This window comes from Corvus moneduloides, chromosome 9, assembly GCF_009650955.1.
Source record: "Corvus moneduloides isolate bCorMon1 chromosome 9, bCorMon1.pri, whole genome shotgun sequence".
Classification (NCBI taxonomy): domain Eukaryota; kingdom Metazoa; phylum Chordata; class Aves; order Passeriformes; family Corvidae; genus Corvus; species Corvus moneduloides.
This window is the reverse complement of record NC_045484.1, coordinates 24,517,185-24,535,328: the sequence shown is the minus strand read 5'-3', so window position 1 is coordinate 24,535,328 and position 18,144 is coordinate 24,517,185. Positions and strand designations below refer to the sequence as shown.

The 18,144-nt window shown below is 44.1% G+C and overlaps 1 protein-coding gene across 1 annotated transcript in view; it reads left to right on the top strand.

Annotated features, from left to right (window-relative positions):
• Positions 1–18,144, top strand: part of TRABD2B (TraB domain containing 2B) — a 267,512-nt gene that overhangs the window by 239,829 nt on the left and 9,539 nt on the right. Inside the window, exon 6 of the mRNA XM_032118096.1 lies at positions 4,651–4,911. Within this exon, the coding sequence (XP_031973987.1) occupies positions 4,651–4,911 (261 nt within the window). The remainder of the gene's footprint in view (positions 1–4,650; positions 4,912–18,144) is intronic.

The window sequence follows — 18,144 nt, the reverse complement described above, 5'->3', positions numbered from 1 at the left end:
ATAGCCCTAACAAATCCCAGCGATGAGTCAATTTTCAATGGTCAGTGCCAGCACAGAGTGACACTGCAGACCACAAGGCAGAGAGAGAAATGCTGAGACAGCCTAATGGAGCATCCAGCTCAGTCCAAATAACTTACATGTTTTGTTTTGTTCTTTTAATTCTTGAAAAGAATTAGAAAAGGATGGCAGATTTCACCAGAAGTGAAAGAAAACCACAGAGGTCTTTGTTTGTGGATTAAGTGTTTTCAAGAACTAGCGGGAATAAATGTTTTCCTGTTTTCACTCTTTTCTGTACCTTAGGACCAAGACACGTAGGATATTTGCTGAGACTCCAAAGTTTTCTTATTTGGACTTCGTTGTTTCAGAGAACTTGTTTTGCAGAACTGCACATCCCAGGGAAGGAAATTAAGGTCACAGATGAGAAAAACCCACCTAAGGGCCTGAAATAATTTTCGTTTCTCCAAGACCACCCTGTGTGGGAATAATACATTTAAAAATGGGTGGAACCTCTAAGCCTGGAATTGTATCAAGTTATTCATGAAAATCTCTGAGATCTTTGTGTGGACCAAGATATTTGGGTGGTACTTTCGCACTCTTTATTCAGAAAAGGCACGGTGGCCTCACAAACTGAAAATTAGCCCTGCATTTTCTCTGCCTTTAAAAATAACTGTGTATCTTGAAAAGCTTTATCAGCAGTAAGGAAGGAATGGGAAAAAAAGGCCATTATATACCCAGGGTTTCATACAGTGAAGCTGTACTTCCATAGAGCACAGAGACCGAGAGTGAGGAAACGCTCCTTGAAACGAGGAGGTGGATTTGACAATAAAGCTTCACGTAATGCAGAGAAAGATGGTTCAGGAATCAAACTGCAGATTGCAGGATCTTGCTTTGGGAACCCTAACCCTCACCCAAAACATTAACCTAACCCTAAACCTAAGCATAATCCTAACCCTAACACCAAACCCTAACCCTAAACCCAACCTTAACCCTAACTCTAACCCAAAGCCTAAGCCTAGGCCTAACGCTAAGCCTAATCCAAACCCTAATCCTAAAACCAACCCTAACTCCCAGCTGGCAGTGACTGTAGGAAAGGGGCACCCCTCAATGGGACCTTTCTGGGTCAGCTTTAGACAGAAACATGAGGGGCACACGGGCTGGCTCTGGGCTTTGGGCCTGGAATCTGCCAGAGCCGAGCCTTGCAGGGAGCTGGGGGTGGCATGGCCGGCCCTGGCTGATTCCCAGAGAGGGCTGGCTTGGCACAGGGGCTCAGTGTGACCCGGCACAGGGAGCTGCAGCGTGTGGGGAGCGGATCCCTGCCAGCCTCCCGCCCCAGGGTGTCCCCCAGGGGACTGTCACCCTGCAGTGACTGTCACCTGCACACCTAAGGACTCGCGGCTGTGGCAGGGACAGGGTCAGGCGTGGCCACAGAAGTGGCCATGGCACTGTGTGTGTGCTGTCCCTGCTGCTTCTCCCCCAGGCCCCAGCTCCTGCAGCCAAGAGCCCACTGTGACACTGCGAGGGCTCATGGAAGCCAGGGGTCACTGTGACACACGGGGCCACTCAGAACCCACGGTGTGGTGTGACCCCATGGTACCCAGGAGACCATGGAGAAATGGTCATCTCCCAGGAAATCTGTCTTACATTAAATTAACATCTTTAAATATTCTTATGATCTGTTTGGATGAAATATCCATATTCTGTTTTGATTTTCCTTCTGGTAGAATGTCTGTAGGATGATGGTCATATTTGAAAGGAACCAGGCTGATAATGAATTAATTGTATTTTTGTAATATTTATTGTTTACTTTATTGGATTCATTATTTTTTTTATAATATAGTATAATTATTATAACTGATTTAATAAATAAGTTTAAAACTAACTTTATTGTTTTTAAGAGGAGCAAACATGCATTAGCATACAGCCTTCAACAGTCCCTCTTAGGTCTTGGTGCAATTATTAGCAGTTACTAATAATTTTAAAAATATTAATGCAGGAATAATGGAAGAAATATCAAACAAACGCAATATGCAGTTGCCACAGTGGAGCTATTCCCCCTGACTCGACTCTAACATAGTGGTGGTTAGTTTATAACCCTCTTTATGTTACAGCATTTTAACGTTTCTCCGGTGTTTATTTATTCTCTTCCCAAAGAATGTTCTGAAATATCAAGTTTACAACCTGTGGCTCATGTGATGGTAGTGGAAACAATTAAGCCAGAAACTTTCAAAGCCACCACTGGGATTTTGATGCCCAAAGTCATTAATTTTAATAAGAAGGGTGCTGCCAGTCGTCTTAAGTGGTTTGTAAAATCTCAAGCCATAAAAACACTTCTCTACTGGTTCCAGTTTACGGGGAGCTCAGAGCAAGGTAAACACGTGTAAGAAAATAGTAGGTGTTAAAAGGTGGAAAGTACATGTTCAGATATCCCTAAGACCTCTCAGGGAATCAAAGGGCAGCCCCCGCCTTGAGCTGGCGCATGGGGCGCTGCTCCTGCCTGCAGCATCTCAGGAATTACGCTGATCGCAACATGAGGCACAGAGACGGAAGGCAATGGAAACACATCTCGGCTACAGCTCAGTTCCCGTGGCTTCCTGCCACCCGTTGGTGGCTGCTGCCATCTCAGGACCCGCATGGTGTCTGTAGGTGCTTGGTCCAGGTCCTTCTACCTGCCTAAACTCTCCTATCCAAGTTCACACTGTGTTGTCCTCCAAGCTGCTAAATGGCTGCCTTTGGATGTAGATACTTCGCTGATTCACCTCCATGGTTGGATAAAAATTAAAAACTCTCCACTGTGGCCTGAGAGACCTCCCCAGTGCAAACCTGTGAGTGCCTCTCCATTTACATGAGTCTGGAGATGGCTTTGCTTCAGCCTGTGCCACAGCTGAGGAATTCTTAAAGGCTTTGGGGAGCACCAAGAACTCTCAAATGGAAATTGCTGCCCTGGGGAAAATGCACTCTCAAGATGAAACATTGAAAGAAAGTCTTTTGAAAGAAAAAAATTCAGAACCGGCTGATCTATGTGAGATTTAAATAGAGCATGGAGCGAGTATGAATGAGTTTGGAAAGGACTCACTGAGAGTCTGAATGCTTGGGAAAAGAAAGGAAAAATGGGTTTTTCTTGTGTGTTTTGTTAATAAAACCAACCATGAAGAATTTTAGAATTAGTTTTGAAAAACCTTCTTTTTCTCTATCTGTTGTATGATCTCTGAAAGAACTTCATGAAACATTGGCTACACGTGACAGAGTTACTGTAGTATTTGCCAGTGAGTCTCATAGTAGCAATAATTAATTATCAGTAGGTATTGGAAGGGCTTTTGGATGAAACACAATGCAGTGGAAACAGAGGTGACCATCGTGGCTGGTATTGTAACAGACTTCAAGAAATTCAAAAAGAAAAAAAGCTTCCATTAGTAGTAGATGTGACTTTTTTGGAAAAGAACAAAATGTTCCATAAATGAAACATGTGGTTTCACTTGCGGCACATTTTGTACGTTGTCACCAATGAAGTTTAGGATTTTTTATTACTTTTTCATTAAAATGTCTTACTGGTTTCACTCAGGAGGCAAAATTTTTCACGTGGCTTTAATTGTTTCTGTCATAAAAGTCATAGCATCCATGTAATAGAAATAGTTTTGCAGACCACAGCTTCATATTGCCTATTAATTCTCTCCCATTTTCTGTATCTACAACTCATTGGCCCATCCCAGGGACAGAAAAGTTCTTGCAATTAAGGCTGAATATGAACTTCTACTGAAGTTAGGGGAGGAAAATAATTTTATGTCAGTCCTGGTTTATTAGATTTTTGTCTCAGCTATCTTAGCTCACAATAAGTTCACATGGCTGCATACCAAAGGAGAGAGTTTATATTGACTTTTCTTCTAAAATCAGTGAAACTCTAGAAGAGGAGAATGAAAGGTCTTTTTCTGCATCATTCCAGTCACGTACAAGAGGTGGTAATATTTCAGACAGCAGTGAAGAGCTCTGGCAGAATTGTTTCAAGGAGGCTTTGCGCAGGTCATTTACCCCTTTTTTCTTCATTACCTGATGGAGAGTTCAGGTCTCACATATCCCAGCCCAGCAGCCTAGCTTCCATGTTTCCATGCTTCTGTCTGTCATCAGTCTGGGCTTCCTTTGTCACTAGTCCTGACTGGATGAGGAGGCATAATTCTTGTTGCAGTTAAAACTACTTGTTTTCTATAGATGATACCCAAAGTTGGGTGGGGGGGGGAGGGGGGGGAAGAAGGAAGAGATAATGAGATATCTCGTGTTACCTCATTAATCTAAGATCATCTCTTCAGGTATCTGTTTTCTTCAAAGAGAGTCATTTACCAGTTTTGTCATTTGACCTTCAGCCCAGCAGGGGAGGCAACATTGACCCCTACCGCAGACTCTAAGGCCTCTAGAAGTCATTAAAATGCCAGAAAACAGCAATAGTGTATCCGTTGCCATCTCCCCGGTGTTCAGTTAGGTGTTTACTTGAAAGCTTCCTAGGAAATGCCACTGCTGTCTTTACTTGCTGCCCCAGAGCAGAAGCCTTGTGCACCTCAGCGGTCAGGGGCAGCCGCCAAGCAGTGCAGTCCTCTGCTTTTGCCTTTGTTTTGGCACCATTCCCCCCTTACTCATCAAATATTTAAACGTTGTGTTTTGCAGTTCAAGGACGACAAAGACAAGCCCAGCCTTGGAGGGACCCTCAGTGACAGCCCTGCCCTCTGTCCAGCAGATCCCACTGGCATCTCCTTCCCTGAAGCCGCAGCAGATGGATGAAGAAGACAGCCTGTCTCCTCACCTCTTGTTGCCTGACAGCATCAGCCAGCTGGAGGAGTTTGGCAGGCAGAAGAAATGGCACAAGAAGCAGCACAAACACCATCGCCAGAGGCAGTTCAATGACCTCTGGGTTCGGATAGAAGACAGGTGAGTCATGACTGGTGTGGCCCCGTCCTCTTCCTGCTGGCTCCGAACTAGATGCTCTTTGCAGATCCCAGCTCTTGTTGATTAGACCATAAGGAGGGTTGGACAAAGGCTAACTGAGAGTGGGGTGTTATTTTTGTAACCTAATGAAGAGCTAGGAGGAAAGCTCATAGGCATGTTTGATCTAAAAGTAAAGAGGAAAAAATAAGCTGATGCTTAAAATATTTAAAATACACAGAAACAAAGACTTGTCACAGTAAAAAAACAGGAAAGGAACAAAAATAGAAAATACTCTGTTCTTTTTCTTCCAATAATTATTTTCCAATCTATACCATCAGTTTTCAGCCCAAAGGCTTGCCCATTTTCCAACCATGCAGAATATTCCTGGGAGTTTTTAAGATTCTGACAAATCTGACTTCCAACCTTCCTTAACTGTGTTCTGGGGCTGAAATGTTTTAACATCTCAGACTGCACTGAAAACAGCAAACTGAAGGAAAATTAAGTACTTAACTAAATCATCTATGTAAAGAGAATGGAGGTAGGCACTTTTCCATGGGTGTTCCAATCTTGGTCTGAGGTTAAGAACTCCCATTTAGTGTTTGAATAAGAACCTTCATGTTTGACCAGGGCTTCTCAATGTGTGCTTTTAGGATTCCTGGGCAATTTATTCTCCCAGCTCTAAAGCTCTTAGTGCCTTTATCCAGGCCAAGTCATGGGCAGATGAACAGCCACAATGTTTATAGATCTTCTAACAAGTAAAAGGAATTAAGTAATATGTTGGGAACTGGCTGTTCACCTACACATATAATGATTGTCTTTGAGCATTACGTATTCCCATTTTCATAGCAGCTAAATTCTTTGCAAGTCTCTTAGAGGTTTCTCCCTTTGCTAAGAAAAAAAGCTTCACATATTTGTGTTTGCAGATTTTTATTATTATTGCTGTTATTTTTATTCATTCTTTTTAATGGAGCAGTTACCTCATTTTTTGTAGTTTATTGTTTTCTCAGGGTGAATGATGTAAGGAGCACTATTAAGGTGTTGCATATTAATCTTAATGTAATAAGGCTATTTCTGAGGTCAGTGCCAGCCTTGTAAGAAGGGTTCATGTGTTTTCTTTTCAAAATGTGTTCAGTGATTGGATCCTCTCCACAGAGGATGTTTAAGCATGAGCTAAGTGGCATTTGGTCCAGTATAGCTGATTGCCTCAGATACAAGGGACTTTTCAGTCCTTCTGCCTGGGGCTGCTGATTTGTAGTGTCCCATGATGTCCCAGCATTTCACAAGGGTCCTTGGGCCAGTTCCTCATGTGTTGTACAAGTGAGATGCTTAAGTACATTTGGTGGGAGCCTGGCAGTTGGGCACAGTCCTTCTACCCCTATCCTATCTATCCAGATATCAGAAAGGATATTGGATATTGGCAATGGAAATGTTCAGTTAGGAGCTTAAAGTGGTTCTTATGGATTTTTGTGCCTTTTGCTGGTTTCATTAAATGTTCCTAGGAAAGGTATTTAAAAGGTACTTCCAAAGGTTAGAGTTAAATTATTTGCTCTGTGCTCCTGTGAGATTTCATCTGAATCAAAGCCTTTTATCCCTTTATTTCCATTTCATAAGGATGGAGATTGGGATGAGGAAACACAAGTTTCCGCTCCCACCACGCTGGTGATGAACCAGACGCTGTGTGTTGCCTGCCTTGCTGAAAGATCCCAGGGAGATATTAGTGGGAGATCACAGGCCTAGAAATGAGGAAAGGCTGGAAGAAGGGAAGCCTGCCTTAGTGCTTTCAGATGGTTTTAGTGCTTCTACAGTTCTGGAGTAACTTCTGGTGCTTTCCTGGAAACAAAGCAAAACAAAAAATACAAAACACAAAAAAATACAAGTTCACTAAATCAGAGACTCGCAACCAGCTCTGGTTTCCCTATAAATTGGATGAGGTCTCAACTTTCATAAAGCAGCTGCTGCATATTGTGCTTTTGGCAGTTGGGTTTCATCAGCATTAATTGCAAGCTGGACCTTGCACAAAGCAATAAACAGTGAGTTCTCTCTAACTGGTTCCCTTCTGATTGGCAAGAAAAGAGCAGAAATGTGTGTCTGTGACCAGACTTTGTATCGTGATCATTTTTGGGAGGAAACAAGCAGGGTGGCTGATCATACGGGCAGTGGAGTGTTACCTGTGCAGGAGAGAAACATGTGGAATTCTTTGCACTGCCTCAATAATGTTTCAACAGTGAGACTTTGCACTCATTTTTGAAGGGTAATTGTTGTACTAGGAAGTTCTCGCTCTGGCCTGTCCCAAAAATTCATTGTGCATTTGCATGCTCTTCAGCTGGAGTCCCCCATGTTCTACATGGACTGAGGTCTCTGCATTTAGTATTAACTTCAGCTATGGCTCCATATTTCCAAACGGTTCTTCTTCCAGTTCCCTAACTCACCAGTTGTCACCTGAAACTTGAATTGTTCACCTTTGGGACAAGTAGAGGGATTTAGGTCTTTGTTATGGCTTTTGGGGGAAAGCTGCATAAAGCTCATTGTTTCCATGCGAGGTCTCCAGAATTCAGCTGTTGGAGCTGCCTTTCAACCTGAGAAGTCAAAGAGAAATATGCAGGTGGAGGACAAATCCCAGCGAATTTAAACCAGGTTATTGATTCCTGTATGAACCTCATTGAACTGTGAAATGACTGTGGTTCATACAGCTCTTTTCCAAAGCTTTATTGACCATGGATTAGAGGACTTTATGAGCCATGAATTGCTGGGCTTTTATGGACTACGTATTTCTAGGCGATCTCATACACTTCCATGGAAATCTTAGGGTGTTTTCTTAAGCTACCAACACAGAAACAAAGGAAATGAACACAGGAGAACAATCTTAAAGGAACATCAAAGGTCTGACTCCAACCTATAAAAGCCAGGAAATCCATAATTAATGGTTCCACTAAGACTTCAGCTCTCACAGTCATTCGGGTCTGATCCAAGGTTATGGCTACAATCTGAAATGGCCTTGTGAAAAATGAGTCATCATTTAATGCCACACATCATTATTAGCATTTACTTTCAGTTATACCTTGGAGATTGTCCTTTTCTTTTTGTTCTGTCTTAACAGCTGAGGCATTTGAGTTGGCACCCCTGGGTTGTTTAGATTTGTGTGTTGGAGGGTTAGTACTGCTGTGGAGGATGAGAAAGCTTCTGCTCTCCTCCCTGTCTTTGACAGAACTAAGATTTGCTGATCTCCTGGGTAATCGGCTGCACTGAAGGCTATTAAAAAATAAAAAATGCTGGTGAAATGTGTGGTTTCCTCTCCCTTCTGCCTCCTTCCCCCAAAATCTAAACAAACTGAAAAAGTCCTGCCTGACTGCAGTTTCTGTTTGAAATGGCTTGTCAAGAATCAAAAGTAAATGGAGATTTCAAGTAGCAAGATTTTTTTCCTTCAGCTACTTGATTTTGCAGAAATGTGCAGATCTGAAGTCTGTCCTTGGGAGAAATTTGAACTTAGGCAACACTCAAACCCTGGCTATCTCCCATAGCCAAAATCCAGCTGGGGCAGCAGGGAGGGGAGGCAAAACCCTCGGGCTGCAAGGCTGCAGTTTGGCATACAGAGTGTCATTGTTCCTGTTGACACTGTGTTAGCTAGGCTTCCCCATGTAATATAAATAATTAATTACAGATCATTCACTGGCTTTTCATGACGAGATGCTCAGTTAATTGAAAGAATAGAGAAATGCCTGTGAGGTCTCTAGAGTGGTCAGTGAAGGGCAGGTCAGGATTACACCTTTGTTGTAGCAGGCAAATGGTTCAAGGCTGCCAACAAAACCAGCCCAGGAGAAGTAAGAACCTCTCCCAGCTGCTGGGGGGAGTTATCCTGGGACCTAAGGCAAGGAGGGAGGAAAGCTCCTGGGGAAAAAGGAGGGAGGAGTGTTACTAACTGGGAGGGTGTTGCAGGAGGGGTGAGGTTTGGAAGGAGCAGTGGCAGCTAGGGGATGTGAAAGAGATATGTACAGTGGTGGGAAGAAAAAAGTAGAAAGGATGTAATGGGCAAGCTAATTCCTGCTGCCGAGGAAGAGATCCGGGTGAAGATGGTGTTTGGAAAGAGGCTAAGGGCACACACGCTTCCACAGGAAAGAAATTAAGGGAAAATAATTGTTCTCAGAAGAGAAAAAAAGAGATTCTTGTCCCAGATGTAAGCTCAGCCCTGCAAAAGCTGCCATTAGCAGGAAATGAAATGAATTCTCCCTGTAAGTAGAAATGGCAGCTCTCTGATAGCCCAGTGCAGACTATTCAACCCCAGATGAATGCAATAACATCACAAATATCAATTTATTTTGGAAGAAGCAGTTGTTTTAGGGGGGGAAAATGTATACCAGTGATGGATGAAGGCAGACAATATGTAATAAACTACACTGAGTTTGCCTGTACAGAGTGAACCTTATCAGTTTGGATGGAATTTAAGCACTTAGCCTGTTATCCTTTCTTTCAAGACAATGCAGTGATGGAAAACAGAACTCTGTCAACTCAGACAAACTTTTAATTCCACTTAACTGCATCTGAAAGGTAAATTTCAGTAAATTAATCCAAATTGCTTCCTTTTCACAACACATGGTGCTGAAATACAGTACTTAACTTCATTAAAGAAAAGACTGCTTTTATTTAGAGGAGACCTAGACACCTTTGAAGTCTAACAGGTAAATTGTGGTCAGATGATTTCCCTCCATATGGTAGCTTTGAGCTTGAAATTTCCATCACTGGGGCCTTGTTTGTTTAAATTACCCTGTCTGCCTCCCTGCTCAGGACACTGCTCAGGGAATGCCTCCTGATGCTCATGGGGAGGTGGATCACTGCCTCCCCCAGCCTGTGCAGCCAAGGGAGCAGAGTCACCTTTGCTCTTACTTGCCCTGTGTTCAACCAGGGATGAGGGCACAGCTTCAGGACCTCTCTGTGTTGTAGTGAACCTGTGGGATTGCTCCAGCAGCAGGAGCGTAGGGGTGTTGGGAGTCCCACCTTCCCTCCCTTGTCACACCTCAGTGCTGACTGAGGCTTCACTGGGTTGTGTGGCCCCTTGGCTTCCCTCCAGCACTTCTGTCTGCCATTTCCTTCACTATTCTCCCGGCAGGATTTCCTTCTCAGGAATCTTTCCTGATCACAGTCCCTATCAGTGAGTGCCCCCAGGCTCCAAGGCATGGCATATGAATATTTACAGTCATCAGAAAAAACTCAAGGTATGTCAGCTTGGGTGCAAGACCTTTCTGTGACTCGGAGTGTCCCAAAACACCTCCTGGACAAATGCTCCCTCCTGGTTCCTTGGTGGAAGGAGAACCTTCATATCTTCAACTGGCCTACATTCTGCTCTTAGTTTGCACAATTTTTTTGAACCCTGGTGGATATACAGTGTCCAGAAGAAGACATTTTGGGCAGTTTAGCAGTGCATCAGTTGGTCCTTCTTTCTCTCAGCACTGCCTGCCTCTCTCAGACAAACAAGCTTGTTTCTGTGAAGATGTCCTCAGCTACTCCTGAGCAGAGAGCCAAGTAAGTGTAGGGAATACTGCATGTTCCCCTCCTCAGTTATTTCCTGTTTCCATTTGGTCCTACTTTAAGGTGAGCAGATGGCTCAATGCTTCCTTTAAACAAGCACTGGCACTGGCAGTTCTGTCCTCATGCCCTTTGCATAGCCCCAGCTACACGAGCCCTCCAGTGAAAGTAAAATAGGAGCACAGTGTAACTCAGCACAGTAAAAACAAGAGGTAAATCTCCTGACAGGAACATATGATACGGTGATGACATATCCTCCCTCCCTAGATGGTTTTTATTGAGGCTTCTTGGATTATCAAGTTGGTCAGAGTGCACAGAATATATTAATTAAAGCTGTGGAACCTGGGCTCAGCACACAGCTCTCTAATGCATCTCAGTAACGACGGGAAGTCCTGACATTCGTGTCCAAACCTGTAGCATCTCCGTGCTAATAGACCTTCCCTGTCAGCTGGCCGTGACTGATAACTTCTTTCCCCTTGTAAAGTCAAAGAGTCAATTTGTTATCCTCCAGATGGGGCTGAAAAGATGTGCAGCCTCACTTTTACCTGCTAAACACGAGAAGACCACATGTTTTACTTTGTTCTGTTGTTCTTAATAATGTGCTGCCCCTGCGGGATGAAACAAACACAGATAAACTTAGAGAAAAACAAGCAAAAGCCTTGAATATTTACTTTCACTGTTGCTTAAGTGTCTCAGCACCAGTATGACCAATTCATATAAAGCAGTATGCAAACGCTATTTTAATGAAAGCTATAAATAGCTGAAAGTAAAATCATTAAAGAACACAGAAGTCTTTTGGAAACGTAATTTGTGTATAGATTTCAGTTTTGCTTCATTAAACTAAATTCTCTGTTGGTAATGCGTTAGGTATTTTATTTTAGTGAAATTTAAATCCATCATGAATATTAAATCCATATTTCTGAAGGCAAACGAGTAACAAAATTGGAGCACACAAGTTAGGATTTTTGAACAATGAGGTATTTTTCAGCACTGGATATCCAAGAGCACTTTCTGCTCTTTCCTCCTCAGTGCTAATTAAGATTGAAAATACAATGCAAGATGTTTTATGGAGCCTATGAAGAGCTTTCTTTTCCCTCCTTGTTTTCTACTTCTCATTTGAGATGTGTGGAGTAAAGATAGTCTATAATACCTTCTTATATCTGTCCCAGCTTGATGTATTTCTGGCTGGGGCTGGACACAGCCCTACCATTGCTAGCTTTGTGAAGCTGCCTAAGATCTGTCTGATGCAGCACAAACAAAATGTTTGCTTAGGGTTCAGTTTCAAGAAGCAGCAGCAGCTGAGTTTTGATGAGCTCTTCCTCTGTGATCCCCACTTGTTGCGCTGTTTCTCAGCCAGTGCAGCCTCATTTCCTCATCCACTGCCAGGACTCCTACAGCTTATTAACTTTTCAGTTCCATCTTTATTTCCTGCTTAAATATTCTCTTCCTCCAGTGTTCTTGCTACCTGCCTTTTTTAACTCTGGCCGCACATGCTTGTATGGGCCCTGGAGAAAGGAAGGGACCCCTCCTGCACCTCCATCTGCTGCACTCACCTCCACCTCTCTGAGCTCACTTTGCAGGTGGCTGTGATCACACAAACACTGCACTTAGCTTTGCAGTCTGTCCATGCCAGCTAAAGTGGGGTATTTGGAGCCTGCAGCCTTCAGCAGAACTTCTTTGAGATGGAGACATGTCTCACTTGTATCTCATATATCCTTGTCTCCTGGCATTAATGCAGACTGCAGTAAGTGGGAGGCAGAGCTAGGCATCCTTCCCCTTCATTTTTTAACCAGGAGGTGCATCTTCTCCTTGTTATTTCATCATCCTTGCTTTTCCTGGCTTTTTCACACAGGTGTGTGTGTGTCCAGCTGTGCTGCAGACTGAACAGAGAGCGTGGAATCCATGTATTCTTTGCTAAATTCATGGATACCATAAAGCAGTCCAGGCTCTTTCTGCTGATGCTTTTCCTTCTCTTGACAACTTGGCAGCCTTGTGGGCAGCCTCTGTGGTGGTGGCCAGTGCCAAGAGTGTTGGGGTGAACTGTGGTCTAGACACCTACAATAAGAAGTCATTAGCAAAACCTTTATGCTCATACACTGGATCAGTTTTGTATTTCTCAGGCGTCAGAAATGCGTTGAGCTGAGGAAAAGGTGCCTGTGGTTATGAACATAGGAGCACGTTTATTTTACCTGTAGCTTGTTTTAATGTTAGTATTGAGCTGCCATGGTCAAATAGGTTAGACTTTGTTTAAAGTCTTGAGATTCCCAGCCACAACTACTCAGTCATAAAAACAAGGCCTCAGGATTAGATTTATAGCACAAAGTGTCTCCTGTGGAGCAAGGCAGAAAAGGAGGGCACTTATTTCACTGAAAGAGTTAACACCAAGTGAGTTTGACTGTCTTCTGTGTTAGTGCAAGGCTTTTCCCCAGCTATTTTTAGTCTGTTCCAGCAGTGTATGTCCCACTGTGGTTTGGTATGCAAGAGCTTTGCTGTGAGGTTTGCAAACACTTGTATTTCTGTGTTGTGAGAACAGAGCATTTGTGTGTTACTGGAGCGTGTTCCTGAAAGGAAGGGCAGGCCACACATGTGATCCATGCACGTTTTTGTTGTTGCTTGTGAATAACCATGTACAGCAGAGGGGCTCTGGAAGAAAGCTTGTTAGCAGATGTCGTCATGGGCCCTTCCAATTTATAAATATGAGCCTTGACATTTGTATTTTCCATGTCCAGGGCTTTCACTAGCCAGATGTTCTGAGCATTGGCTTCTCAGAGTCTGTAACAATGACTCCTCATGGCATATTATCTATTGCACACACACACACAAAAAACCCTAAAATTATCTGGCTCTTATCAAACAGATAAGATGGGAAAATGCACTGAGTACCCTCAGGTAATTCCTCTAAACCTCAACTGCATTTTAACACAGCTCTACAAAACTCTTTATGTTCACTCGGCTGAAAAATAAATTGTCTGGTTTAACAGGCAGAGAAAATTCAATACCCAGTAGCACATTTACCTTGCAGTTTGGGGTGGGTGAGGAGTGTGGTTTGTGTTAACTCACAAGGCTGACTGCAGTTGCAGACACTAAAAAGGGCTGAATGGGCTCATGCCCAGGCTGAGTTGGATTCCTCAAACACAAGAATGGGTAGTAAAGCACCTGTGCTCCCTGTATTGCAGTTCTGGATACAGAGGTTTTTCCTTTGGCAAGGGAAAAAAATGCCAGAATAAACCTGTTCAAACACCACGACCCCAAGCTGGAATTTTTTGAGTGACCTACACATCTAGCAGTATCTAAGCCCCAAAAATTGCAAATCTGCTGTTCCTCTGTCAGAGTTATATAAAATCCATAAAACATAAAAAAATTCATCTTCCAGTGAGCTACTGTAAAGAAAGTGAAATGTCTTTAAAATTCAGTGGGAGTGCAAACACACACTGTCAGTGCTAGCCCAGAGGAAAAGGGTGAGGGATATGGGATTTATTTCTGGTTCTGCTATTCCCCTTCTGACTAGTGAGTTTCGTGCCCTGGAAAATGAAGTGAGGAAGAGCATGACAGGGAGTAAAGCCAGATTACTGTTGTGGTGGGCAGTTGGTTTATAGGAGGGGTTCAACCACAGTTATATTGTGGTATCTAATAAGACAGATTCATTGTGGAGTGAATCAGGAGGAAATTGGATTCCCTTACACTCCCAGGAACGTGGGGTGCGCTGCAGGCTGGAAACCCAGCAGGATCCCAAAGGGCAGCTTTGGTCTAGGTCCAGTTACTCACTGGGATGAAGGAGAAGTAGGATTTATTTGAATTCATATGGTTTTAATGCTGTAAAAGCCGGGTTCCTGCAATTATGAAAATGCCAGGCCAAATTCAGATTTCGCTCACATCACCTCTTCACAATTCCTGAATAGCTTGACTGAACAAAGTGAGCTTTATACCTGGGGCCCGAGCCCAGGCTCAGGGAGCCAGGCTTAGTGCCTGGGAGCTGCTGGGTGCCAGGAGTGCCTCATGTGGCAGTACCATGGAGAGACGTGCTGCAGACCACGCTCTCCGAAGCTCAGTTCTGCAGAGACACTTCAGGGTCTGGGTTGTGACACCCAGCAGGGAAAGGTTTTTCAGTCTTCCAGCCCTGCAGGCCAGCAAGCAGCTTTTTATGAGGCGCTGATGGCATCTCCAGGCTTTCAGAGGGTTTGGAAGTGCTTGAGGAGAAGGAGTTTGTGCTGTGACTGCTGTCACCGTATTTGCCAGCAGCAGGAGGAACCCAAACCTTGTGGCCAATGCAGCACTTCAATGTCCATGGCATTTCTGCCTGGTAGATGTGCTCTATGAACCTTTTTTTTTATTTTATAGGTGAGTCTTATTGGCAAGAAAAAGAGGCCAGTGCTTTTATTCAGTGGTACAAGCTTGAATTCAATACTGCTCCAAATAACTGGTTCAAAGATCTGACCCAACCTTAATTATTCTTACTAAGAGAGACACTGGAAAAATACAAGCAGTGAGCAAGAAAGTGATCCCAGTGAATTAGAGAGAAAAATGTGATACAGACTAAGCAAAGAGAAAAACTGTTATGTGGAGATGGAAAAAGAACAGGGAGAAGGAAAAAGAAAATTAAAATCAAGTGGGAAAATGCAGTATATTGGACATCCATTTAAGCTAGTTTATATTTTGGTTGTTCATTCTGTTCCTTAATACATTGCACAGACTTCTCTATAGCTGAAATAATTTTATCTTAGAGAACAGTCTCCGAAAAAATACTTAATTTGACAGGATGTGTTAGGTATTTCCCCACTACCACCTATTCTAAATCATTTTAAAATCTGGAGGGGAAAGTCGATATCTTTTACAGTGTTTAACAAAAAAGTGACAGGGTCAAGTATATACATCTCTATGAATGTATGTGTTCCCCAAGCACATCTAAACATGCATGGTTAATTCTGTGCATCTGCAAAAAATATTTGAGCCATAGGGCCCACACAATGCCAAACAAACACTTGAGTACACAGAGGAAAGGGCAGAGTGAGTCACTCTGGTTCTAATTAATTGAAAGGTTGAGCCCAAGATGTAAAATATGGATTATGATTTTGACCACCCCAAAAATATAAATTCTTTTGCATGTGGGGCTGTATTGGTGAGCGCAGGCAGTTTGCAAAATACAGGCAACAAACAGATATTCTGTTCATGCTTGGGATTTGGTTCAAAACCACCTGATTGCAGCTCCGTCAAATTAACTCCTCACGTGTTGTGTATCAGCAGGTTGCCCAAAAATCTTCACTGGCAGGATTTTTCCAGTACTAAGCCCATCTGTGTTTGTGCTCTTGATGTTTTTGCTTACTTTGGCTGCAATAACTGCAGTCATTATCTGTCCAAGGAGCAGTGGAACAAGTCCGTGGTTATTTGAGCCGTGATGATGAGTGCCTTAATTGCACACACAAATCAGGTACACAGCCAGATGTGTGCAGTGGGTGGGGGCGAGGTTGGGGATGGTTTGGAGCCCACATCACTATTTAGACTATCATGAGCACATCCTGGCTCAGATGTCAGTACAGGACTGGTGGAACAAAGGGCTCTGAGCTATCCCCTCTTAGCAAGGGCCAGGGTAAAACTGGGATGCATTATCCTGGCTCTGTGATTGCCTCGTCCCACTGCAGAATCACAGGGGATATTCTTAGGATATTAGAGAATCATCAAAGCATTTCTTAGAAGGGCAAAGGAAAGAGCTAATGTTGTCATCTCCTGTCTTGGGACCACCCAGACACTACTACAAATCATGAGTCTTCAGCTACAGTATCTTGAATTACTGTTCACAGGGATTCTAAAGAATTTAATTTCTTTTTTTTAGCTCTTTTTTGGTTCTTTTTTTTTTCCTTTTTTTTCCTTTTTTTTTTTGAAGGATGATATGTAGTTTCCTGATCAGCTGGTTTTAATAAGGTCAAAATCTTTGTTGTTGCCAAATCAGAGAGGAATATAACATCTTTTAGTCATTAGATGGGAATGGGGTAATTACTCAGAGGGTGTGCTTCAAAGGTTATTGGTTTTTACAACATTCTGTGTTTTTACACCATTCTGCAGTTGTCTGGGAAGGAGCAGCAGGCCTGATTCTGCCACAGGTGTGGGTGCAGGGTTTGTACTCACAGGGTTTTCCTAAAGGACTTTGGGGCAGGATGTTGAAAAGGGCCATACACAGTCTCCTCTGGGGATAGGAAAAGCTAAATCTGACCGTGAGGTGCAGGAATCCTTCCCACAAACTGGAATTTCACCTCAGAAAAGGGCCCTTGGGCTGTGCTGGAGTTGTTCCTCACCTGCTCCTTCCCTACCTGCTGGATGCATCCTGCTGTCCACCTTTGCCTCACTGTGTTCCCCAGCCCTCAGGCTGCATTGCTGTCACAGCAAACTCCCCTTTCCTTGTCTCAGACAGTCCACACTGCCCCATCCATTCCTGTCCCATCCCTGTCTGCTCCTCTGGCCCCACAGCAGATGATCCACTTTGCCTTAACAACGTGACCCACGTGTGGCTTTAGGATGCCCCTGCTCAGCCTTGCAGTGTCTCTCCAGGGCTGAATTTGTCTTCACAGAGATGTTTTGCAGGTGGCCTGAGCCATGGGGACCTGCAAATCAAAACGAGGGCCTGCAAAACACTTCAGGTTGTGTTAATGCTGCTGGTGTCACACTAACGCTCCAAGGTCCTGAGTCAGGGGACCTGTAGCAGTAAAGTAATTCAACGAGCTTTTGATGGTTCCTCAGTGGGTGTCGGGGATAAAAACTAAATCTCCTGGCTTCCAGCCCACAGCCCATCCTGAGAGGGGCCCAAAACTGCACCAGAGGAATCTGAGCTGCATTTCAGCATTGAGCCTCCTCCTGCTTACACCGTCATGGCCCTCCCGAAGCCGCTGATCCAAGAGAGCCACCTTCTCCTCATTGATGTCAAGCTCCGGAGCCAAGACCCCACGGAAGGGGCAGCAGCTGCAGCCCTGCTGTGCCTGGTGTTGGGGAGCTGCTGCAGGACTGCAGAGGGGAGCTATGTCCCACCAGCTGCTGCTTTTTGCACTGAAGAATCAGCAGTTTTTCTTTTCACCACCCTGCTGTCCTAACCCAATTTAGGAACCCATCCCTACCAGTCAGAGCCCCCAGTGGGGCCAAAGCTTGGTTGGGATACAGGGGACGTGAATTCCAGAGATAGAGAGCTTTGTAAGCAGCTCATCTCACCTACCCTGGAGACATGCCTTTGGAGGGAAAGGGTTGTCCTCTTTAGATGTCTTGTTCCCTATAAACTGTAGCAGGAAGACAGCTGAATAGCTCTGGCTGCAGGCCTGCATTTGACATAGCCACAATTAAGGCCACCTTTTAAATCCTAGTGAAGGCCAGGTCAGCTGAAGGACTGCCTGTGATTCTCTTTAATGGCACATTTAAGCATCCCATCCTTGTGTGCGGTGTCCTGCTCCCCAGCTGCTCTTCAGTACCTGGTGACAGTGTGGCTTGTGGTCATGGCATGCTGTTCACAGCTTTGAGAGCCAGTCCCTGGTGAAAATTGTGCTTCCCTTTCCATCTTTTCCCTTAGTATCCTATTCTTTCTCCTAGAGATGAGCCATGGCAGATGTCCTAACAAAGAGCAGGGGTGGGGGATTAGATCTCTGCCAGGGTATTTACACTGCCCTTTGCCTCTGCACAGGGGGGAGGCTCACAGGTGCCCACTTCAAGGAGGGGAATTGCTCAGTGTCAGTCTCCAGAGGAGCT